This window comes from Raphanus sativus, chromosome 5, assembly GCF_000801105.2.
Source record: "Raphanus sativus cultivar WK10039 chromosome 5, ASM80110v3, whole genome shotgun sequence".
In the NCBI taxonomy this organism is placed as follows: domain Eukaryota; kingdom Viridiplantae; phylum Streptophyta; class Magnoliopsida; order Brassicales; family Brassicaceae; genus Raphanus; species Raphanus sativus.
In genome coordinates this window covers 28,205,049-28,214,696 of record NC_079515.1, presented here as the reverse complement: position 1 = coordinate 28,214,696, position 9,648 = coordinate 28,205,049, and the positions used below count along the sequence as shown (strand labels likewise).

General features: G+C 37.8%; 3 protein-coding genes across 6 annotated transcripts; 2 read left to right on the top strand and 1 right to left on the bottom strand.

Moving 5' to 3' along the window:
* Window positions 1-332: 332 nt before the first annotated feature.
* LOC108831286 (caffeoylshikimate esterase-like) lies at window positions 333-3,502 on the top strand. The gene is made up of 7 exons (XM_018604843.2): window positions 333-513; window positions 596-689; window positions 809-841; window positions 2,274-2,420; window positions 2,530-2,660; window positions 2,791-2,928; window positions 3,004-3,502. The coding sequence occupies exons 1-7, from the start codon at window positions 484-486 to the stop codon at window positions 3,433-3,435; spliced, it is 1,005 nt and encodes a 334-aa protein (XP_018460345.2). The 5' UTR covers window positions 333-483; the 3' UTR covers window positions 3,436-3,502.
* A 204-nt stretch (window positions 3,503-3,706) lies between these two features.
* LOC108861208 (uncharacterized) lies at window positions 3,707-4,997 on the top strand. Of its 4 annotated transcripts, none has more exons than XM_018635039.2 (5): window positions 3,707-3,788; window positions 3,875-3,926; window positions 4,014-4,038; window positions 4,419-4,601; window positions 4,709-4,997. In XM_018635039.2, exons 2-5 carry the CDS (start codon window positions 3,922-3,924, stop codon window positions 4,823-4,825), a joined length of 330 nt encoding a protein of 109 aa, XP_018490541.1. In that variant the 5' UTR covers window positions 3,707-3,788; window positions 3,875-3,921; the 3' UTR covers window positions 4,826-4,997. The 4 variants fall into 4 exon arrangements, with proteins under 4 accessions (XP_018490541.1, XP_018490538.1, XP_018490540.1 ...); XM_018635036.2 differs by having other exon boundaries at window positions 3,709-3,788; window positions 4,011-4,038; XM_018635038.2 differs by having other exon boundaries at window positions 3,710-3,788; window positions 4,011-4,038; window positions 4,422-4,601.
* Window positions 4,998-5,111: 114 nt separating this feature from the next.
* On the bottom strand, window positions 5,112-8,233 carry LOC108831288 (UDP-glucuronic acid decarboxylase 2). Its single transcript, XM_018604845.2, has 7 exons — window positions 7,515-8,233; window positions 7,275-7,422; window positions 6,663-6,742; window positions 6,457-6,540; window positions 6,269-6,343; window positions 5,691-5,783; window positions 5,112-5,601 (listed from the first exon to the last, which is right to left on the bottom strand). The coding sequence occupies exons 1-7, from the start codon at window positions 8,133-8,135 to the stop codon at window positions 5,374-5,376; spliced, it is 1,329 nt and encodes a 442-aa protein (XP_018460347.2). The 5' UTR covers window positions 8,136-8,233; the 3' UTR covers window positions 5,112-5,373.
* Between the last annotated feature and the right edge of the window lie 1,415 nt (window positions 8,234-9,648).

Genomic DNA, 9,648 nt, shown 5'->3' with positions numbered 1-9,648 from the left:
CTATTCAAAAGCAAGTGTTATCAATTTTCAGAGTGATGGAATGCTTTTCGTAAGTTAAATAATTTAGGATGTAATGTTGATTGATTGATATTTTGTGTTACCAATGAATGAATGGGCTTCTGATTCACAAGCCCAGCATAACTTCATCTTTAAAAGTTTTTAGAGTTCTGATTGTCCAGTCTAGTCTCTCATAGACCCACACATAGGTCCAAACACATATCTCTAACAAATGAAAGCCCAAATCATAGTGTGTTGTGTGTGTGTGTTTTCTCTCTCTAAATTAGTTTCCACTAGAAAGAAAAAGAACAAAAGTAGATATGATCATCCATCACTACAAATTAGATAATAACCGCCTTTTCAATCTTCCGTCTGGCCCTCTTCTCTCTCTCTCGCAAACGCAAAGAACTCGTTTTCTCTCTCTCCACCGCGACAATAAACAGAAGAATATTTCAAAGCATATATATATATACACACACACGGAGCATGACGAAGTTAATGTTTGATTACGATGAGGTCTCTCACAATCTCTCTGTTTCAGGAAACATAAACGAATTTTTACTTCTTTTTATAGATTAGTGTTTTGTTTGCCACACAGGAATACATAAGAAACTCGAGAGGCGTCGAGTTGTTCGCTTGCAGATGGGTTCCATCTTATTCTTCTCCCAGAGCTCTCATCTTCCTCTGCCATGGTACCATCTTCTTCTTTTTCCTCTGTTCATTGGATATTTTGTTTTGAGGTTTTTTAGAAGTTTCGTTGATTCATTCCTAGAAATAAAATAAAATAAAAGAAGCCATGGTCAACGTGCAGGCTACGGAATGGAATGCAGCGGCTTCATGAGTGGTATTTAATTATCATCCTTTTTTTTGTCACTGAAATGATCATCCTCTTCTCTCTGTTTTTAATGCTACTCTCTCCACGATACATAGTACATGCCCTCATTTCAACCAAACAAAATAAATAAATCTATTCGATTGAACCATCTAACTGAAACATGCGTATATATTTGCATGATCTGATGTTGAGAAAACAATTACTGTTTTTTGTTGAATTAGGATCATAACTATTCTATAGAAATTATGATGATCTCCTCTAGTCCATAATTTGTTTTTTTTTTGTTTCTTAAGTTGCGTGTCTGTTACACTCGACTTTTAAATCAAATTCGTATGTACGTAGGGATCGGCCATATGTGTGCAGATCCGATTTCTACTGGCGTATCATTTGCGTTACTTGTTTTGACATTTACAAAACAATTTGTATTTAATAAAGAAAGAGCGAAGACAAGACATAATTGTTTGTTATCGTATCAAGTGGACAATTATGAAACATAATAAAAAGATATTACTTCATGTCTGCTCATATCTGTTTATTGCACTTTTGTCTGCTACATGACATGATTGAGTAGTTTTTGTTATTCATTCACATTCTACGCACTCCACGTGTATCTCTGACCATTCACATCTTGTGGCTCTTTTTGTTCTGTTATCACTTAATTTTCTGGGAAACGTTGACACTATCCTTATCCTCAAAAAAATATATTCGTTTCCTTTTGCTTTGCTCTAACTTTATCTAAATGCTGGTGTGTGACCGATTCTTATGGAGGTAATATGGCCAGCCAAGAAAATAATTAGAGAACTAATTTAGTAAGAGATTATTGGAGGTATAGTCATGGGTGCCTAACTATAAAAGTAATAACTTGTTGGCAAGAAAGATTATATATAGTAGAGTCCCCACGAATTTAAACATTTGCTTCTGTTTCTCCCTTCCTTTTGTACAACACTCGTGACCGGCCTTAATTGATTGTGGTCTTTGCCGACTAAGTATATGTTTCTTAAATCTTCCGAATTAAAGTTTTGATTTACAAAGCTATATAATAATTGCTTCTCTCTACCAAAATAGGGGGTGTTGATTGATAATAAGACAACACATTAATCATACTATAGCTTATAGCTACTATATATGAAAGGGAATATTACATTATTTAATATTTCTAAAAAATATTATCATTTATAAGGAATAATTTTTTCTTTTCGTTCATTTTCATTTCTTTTACTACAGAAGAATATATAATAAATTTGTTATTCACTAAGTTAGATAATGAATAACCATTCCTTATCATTCCTATAATTTTACTTTGCTACATTTATTTTTTCTCTATTCGTTCCTAATGTTGATATGATGTTTATAGTTAAACCCTTTAGTTAGACATGAATTCAATTATTCTGTTCCCCAATGATTTTATTTGGTCGATGATAGTTTTTAATGTTTGGATTAGAATGCGGGATACGACTGGCTTCGGCAGGATATGCGGTATTTGGAATGGACTACGAAGGTCATGGTCGGTCCAAAGGAGCTCGTTGTTATATCAAGAAGTTCGGTAACTTAGTAAACGACTGCTACGAGTACTACACCTCAATCTCTGGTACCTGGAAAATATATATATATATATATTCTTACATCATATCTGCTACCAAACTCTGTCCATAGTACAATAACTAACTATTAACACTTAAATTTGTGGTTGCTTAAAGCGAAAGAAGAATACAAAGAGAAAAGCAGATTCTTGTATGGAGAATCCATGGGAGGTGCAGTTGCTTTGTTGCTTCACAAGAAAGATCCTTCTTTCTGGAATGGTGCCATTCTCGTCGCTCCCATGTGTAAGGTTGTCACGTTTTTTCTACTCATTATTATCAAAATCCAACAATCATTTCTTATTTTTTAACCAAAATGAAAACCCCACAAACAAGACTTTATTAGCATTTACCTAGTTTAGTGTGTGTTTCTGTGAGCAGATATCAGAGAAGGTGAAACCACATCCAGTAGTGATTAATCTATTAACGAGAGTGGAAGAGATTATACCAAAATGGAAGATCGTGCCCACCAAAGATGTTATCGATGCTGCCTTCAAAGATCCGGTCAAGCGCGAAGAGGTATACGTACTAATCAAAACCTAAACCGAATTACTTGAGACCAAAGTAAATAACTTGGTTCCTAAAAATGTTAAGATAAGGAACAACAAGCTGATATATCAAGACAAACCAAGACTCAAAACCGCACTTGAGATGCTAAGAACGAGCATGAACCTGGAAGACACTCTCTACGAGATCACACTACCTTTCTTTGTTCTCCACGGTGAAGCAGACACAGTGACCGATCCAGAGATAAGCAAAGCTCTGTTCGAGAAAGCGAGCACACGTGACAAAACTATTAAACTTTATCCAGGGATGTGGCATGGGTTAACTTCTGGTGAGCCTGACGCTAACGTTGACCTCGTTTTTGGTGACATCATTAGCTGGCTTGATGTTCGTACGGGAGACGCTGCAAATGTTGAAAAGGTCGGTTGTAACGATCAAGTGGAAGGTAAAAGAGAACAGGCTAGTCTCCATGGTGGGTTAAATGGTGGTGGACGCCGTCCGGTCCATCGATCTTCTATGTAATTAATATAAACAGAAAATAATCAGTTTAATTATGTTTGTTTTCTATTAACACTCGTTCTTGTGCTTAGACCTACTTTATAGTACCAAATAAAAAAAAAAAAGAAATCAAATGTGTATAATTACTACTGGTACTAAATTACATAAAATTCTTTGTCTTAAATGAGCCATCTTATTTTAGCACACATCTTTGGGTTTTACTTAATAAATAAATATATACTATTGAGGCCCATGGGCCTTAAATAGAGCCTTCCTTTAACCGCCATGGTACTCGAGTATTGATCGACTCCGTTCTCCTATACTTCTCTTTCTTCTTCCGGTGAGATATCTGGAAAACCGAAACCGCGATTTAGCTGGTAAAACCCTAGTTTCTTCGATCTGCTTTTCTTATCTGCTCATTGTTTATTGATTCATTCTTTTTTCCCACTCGAATCCTCTGCAGGTTTCAATCCCTTTTCTTCGGACGAGCAAAGTTCGCTTCAAGCCAACATGAGGTAAAAGGGTTCTTCGCTTCGGTTCGTCTCCTATTTTATATTTCTTTTCTAACACACTGTTTTTGTGTTTCTGTCTTTTTGCAGTAGTAGGCCAATGGAAGAGGATACCAACGTAAGTTAAAATCTCTTTCACTGATTTCTCCATCTCTTTATCTGACTTAAATAAACACACAGAACTCTGATTCGTTATCGTGTGCCATCATAGCTATAGTCTTGATTTTTAGGGCTTGAGATTCTTGGTTCGCTACTATTAGTTCTCTACTGATTCTTAGTCTGAGCACATATGGTTATGCTAGCGAGGAGATACACTATTCTGAGAACTGTCTTCTTGGTGTGTCATTGTCATCTCTTGAGTTGTGAATGTTTCTGGTTTTCTACCTGATGATATTAAGAAGGCAGTTTTGTATTGAATGCTTTACAAGTACTCGTTTTACTTTTCCTAGAATGTTGATATCTTAGTCCTGATATGCTTTTTATGTATAACTTGATTAGCAGGGAAAGACCGAAGAGGAGGAGTTCAACACGGGACCCCTTTCTGTTCTAATGATGAGTGTTAAGAACAACACTCAAGTGTTGATCAACTGCCGCAACAACCGGAAGCTCCTTGGCCGTGTTAGGGCTTTCGACAGGCACTGCAACATGGTTCTCGAAAATGTCAGAGAAATGTGGACTGAGGTTAGCCTTCCTTCCTTTTCTTGTATCTGTTTCTTCTGCATACAATAATGTATATTAGAATTTGGTGGTTTCTTACATTGTTGGGGGTTCTCTATGGTTTCTTTCAGGTACCTAAAACTGGGAAAGGAAAGAAGAAAGCTCTTCCCGTCAACAGAGATCGCTTCATCAGCAAGATGTTTCTCCGTGGTGACTCTGTCATTATCGTCCTCAGGAATCCCAAGTAAGACGGAAAGAGTTTAAGATGTCTACTCTGAGTTGTCTTGTTCACGCTTCTCGTGACAGTCCTGATTGTTGTATCAATGGAGATACATCTTTCATTATGAGTCTTAAAATCTAGTGTTCCCCTTGTATTTTTCACTTGTGTTCTCTCTTATGACTAAGACGCAGCGTTGATCACTTGTGTTCTGTCTTATCTCTCGTGGGTGCTCTTTACATGATAATTTTCACTGCTTCCGGCAAATCCTTATTGTTGCACCAAGCAGATAGAACATATCTTTTGACTCTAAGTAGTTGCTACTAAAACTTTATAATTGCAAAAGACAGAAGAGTTTTCTTAAACTGTAGTGAGGTCCATGAATAAGTAGTAAAGGTACCAAACTCTTAACTCTAAGTTACACAGAATATAATATCATAATAGAAAAACCAAAAACAAAATAAATTTTAGAAAACGAAGCTATCTCCTCTCAACATTGTAGCTGCAAGCAACGCCTTTGTCTTTTTGGATATAAACCTTTAAACAACCGCAATGACTGCTACTTGCATCTGCGTTTGCTCAAGCTGAGGTTGTTGTAGCCATGGAGGAGCCTTCCTTCTGGTCACCAAATACACGTTGACGGAAGTCTTTGACCATGAGAGGGAGTCCCTGACGAAGAGACACCTTTGGTTCCCAACCAAGAAGCTCCTTGGCCTTTGTGATGTCAGGCTTTCTCTTGTGAGGGTCATCTTCTGTGTTTGGTCTGAACTCTATGTTTGCGTTTGGATCAATAGTCTCTTGCACCACCTGCCAACCAAAAACTCAAAACACATCAGAATGTGGGGTTCATGCAAAGAAATCAAAAAAGGGTATAATAAATGTATACGGAAAGAGACCTTAGCGAGCTCGAGCATGGTGAATTCACCAGGGTTACCGAGGTTAAATGGCCCGACATGTTCTCCTTCCATCAACCTCATCAGACCTTCGACCTATATGCATCACACAAACACAAAATCAGACTTCAGTAATACAAAATTAACTAGGACAAAGAAGGGGCAATAAAGTTCGGACTACCCCATTTAGTCCTTTGTCACATGATACTCTATTCATAAGATTGCTAAAGTGGGGACCGTTTTGATGTCTGTCAGAGATTTGGGGTCTCACGTTTTAAAGTCTTTGTTATTAGATCCCACAACACAACTCACTATTCTCTTACAATAACATGTGAGCTCACTCACAAATTTACTTCCCCTGTTTTTTTCCCTCTCTCTAGTTAACTTGCTCTGCTTTTACCTCTCTCTCTCTCTCTCTCTCTCTCACTCTAATTAGCTTTTTCTTTCCCCTCTTCCCAAATGAAAGTAAGATTAAATCTTAACTTGGACCACAGAGACAACAGGGTAAAATATATTGTGCTGGCAATTTATAGTACTATATTGAAACGTTGTTTTAAGGGAGAAAAAGGAGAAGGCCTTACCAGGTCAGAAACAAACTGGAAACTTCGTGTCTGCTTCCCATCACCATAAACAGTCAAAGGTTCTTTCCTTAGTGCCTGTTCAATTATTTACCAATTGTGAGACCATCATTACTCTAATGATCCCACTATACCATTCTTTAATAATAAACCGTTATGCTACTAGATTATTATTAATATTATTAGCTAACCTGCGCAACGAAGTTGCTGACAACACGTCCATCATCAATACACATTCTTGGACCATAGGTGTTGAAGATCCTAGCAATCCTGACCTGTTAGGTACAAAGTTGGTCAACTGAAAACGCTCAATGGTCTCTTCTTTCTCATCGATTACTAGACAGAAACTAAAATTTGAGCTGAAAAAGGAGGGAAAATAGTAGTAAAAATAACAAACCTCAACGTTGGCTCCACGGTGATAGTCCATGGCAAGCGTCTCTGCCGTACGCTTTCCTTCATCATAGCAACTACGAACACCTGTTTCCAAACCATTACAACCACAGTCAAGTCACTAACCAAAGCACAGGCAAAATGATTAACCAACCACGTCGAACTAAAGAAAAAGCATAGGGTAGACACGTGTCGTTAAAATAACAGTGTCGGTAAAAAGCAAAAAAAATCATTAAAAGCTTCGGAATTTGAAAGCAGGTTATCGAATGAATGTATGGCTAGTAGTTAAATGTGGAAGAGGCTGACGTATCGGAGCCGCACGATCAGAGAGACCCGTTTTTCACGGTTCAATGGGTTTGACCGTGAAACATAAATTGGGGTCCAGATCTGACTGAAAGGAAAAGCACGTGAGGCGCACCATAAAACACCTGTTTTTTTCAACTCCTAACGTGCGCATTTTCCGACACGGTGAAAGAAATAAAAAAAATTCAAAACTCGTAACGTCGTCGTGTACACGTTATGTTTTCAGATTCCGACGACCAACGAATGAAGTATGAACAAACAAACAAAACAGAGCACTCTAAAAAAAATCTTAAAAATTAATAAAGAAGGAGATTACCGATGGGATTAACGTTGCCCCAGTAAGTCTCAACCTGAGGATGCTGGAGAGGATCACCGTAAACCTCACTGGTACTCGTCAGGAGAAACCTGGCACCGACTCTCTTCGCCAACCCAAGCATGTTCAACGTTCCGACCACATTGGTCTTGTATAACTCAGAGAGTCAAAGGAACACAACGAACATAAAACAATTCATAAAGTAAAATTTCAAAAACAAAAAAAAAACAGAAAAAAGGATATGATAGTCTTGACGGGGTTGAACTTGTAGTGAACAGGGGAAGCAGGGCATGCCAAATGATAGATCTGATCAACCTCAAGAAGGATCGGCTCGACGACGTCGTGTCGTATGAGCTCGAAGTTAGGGTTCCCGAAATGATGCATCACGTTCTCTTTACGCCCCGTGAAGAAATTGTCGACGACGATCACAGTGTCTCCCCTCGCCATCAGCCGATCGACCAGATGCGATCCCACGAAACCGGCGCCGCCGGTCACCACCACTCTCAGCCCCTTGCGTTTCAGCCCGAGCGGGATTTTCCCGCCGGAAAACGCTCCCATCCGGTTCAGGTACTCGAGGCTGGGCTTCCTCTGGGCCTGGAAGGCCGGAACGTGCGACTCGTCGGGCCTGATCCCGTAGGCGGAGAAGGGATCCGAGTAAGGGGTGGATTGCGTGGAGCGCGGGAAGATCGTGAAAACGACCGTCGCGATCGCAATGCCGACGAGGACGAAGAGGAGTCTCTGTTCGCGGAGCATGTAGCGCATCGGGCGTGTCACGGAGAACCACGGTTTGATTGGTTTCGGGTAGTACGCATCCGCGGCTGGTTGGTCCGCCTCGTGTCTCCGGTTTATCAGCTCGCTCGCCATCTCGCTTGCTTCAAGGATCCTTTTGTTTTTTTTCTTAGGGAAAAAAATTATCTCTGAGTCGAACTCGCCGGGAACTGAGTCGACTTTGAACGAGAGTGAAAAGCGAATCGGTCTTATGTTGTATTTAAGTAGCGGATGCGTTACAGATCAAGGCTAATTGTTCACTCTTATTACGATAATACCCTTTTGATTAGTAAACGATAATTAGAATGCAATTTGTTTTTATTTTTCTTGGACTTTCCTTCATTATCGGACATTAATAATAGTGTTGCTTACTCCATTATTTGCAACAACAAGAAAAAGAAAACATAGTATAATAATATGGTTTTATTATATTTCTAAAACGCAAATCGTAAATATAAATGTAATTAATGACGTTGATAGGTTCGTTAGGTGTGCTAATGTCACGCAAACAAAGTCAATGCCAAACCCTAACTTAACACTCAAAGCCAATTTGGTATGAGCTTTGAGTGATTTCGACGTTCGTTTTCTTTTCTTTTTCTTTTTCCTTTAGATTAGTTACAATCAACGTAACACATGATACACTGTAGTTTGCCAAATAAATTAGTAAGAAAACATAATATTATTTGACACAAAAGCATGTCCTTAGTCCTAACAAACTAGCTGTCAGTTTTTTTTTACAATCACACTCATAACGTTTTTGACCGTAATAGTTTGAGAAACGTTCGATCAAAAAAAAAAAGTTTGAGAAACGTGATATATAATGTACACAAATTGTTTTGAGTTTTAAACGTGACCTGTTGTTTACTTTTATTTTGGGCATATTAACGTTAACTCGAATGAAACTCCAAATCAATCAGAGAAGGTAAATCCAATTTTGTTGAATAAAATGAATCTGTTTGGTTGAAAAGAACCACTACAGATTTGCTAAGTTTACAAGTGTATCCTATGTTCCTAGCTTAACTGAGACATTTTGCAGTTACAAAAAAAAATAACTGAGACATTTTGCTTGACTTTTTTTTTATTAACTAGTAAATGGAATTCGAGATATTTGCTTGGGTTGGAAGGACATGTTAACAAAACATTGTTAGTGTCCAGTAGCAGACAAAACAAAAACGTTATTGATAATTGCAGACATTTCTTTTACATCCAATGCGTGTGTTAGCTATTTAGTATAAAGACTTGAAAAATGAGGCCAATATACTACATCACAAAGAAAAAACCATAGAAATACTTCGTTCTATAACTAACAAAACAAATTTTCTCACAAGAACAAAAAAAACTGATAGTCTATATCCCTTGAATTAGATTTTTAGTTTTATGGGCTTTTTTGTTTAAAAGGTTACTAAATTGTTATGTTGTTTAGCCCATTAAACTCACTTTAAGTTAATAAAACAAAAAATGTAGATTTTATATGATTGATCATTAGAAAATATTATCTATAATATATTTGATTTTTTGCTTTACGAGACCTATAAAAATAGGGGTCTATGGTAAATATTTCATCAGGCATGATCCAAAGCCGGCCTTGAGTATAAATGTAACACAAAAT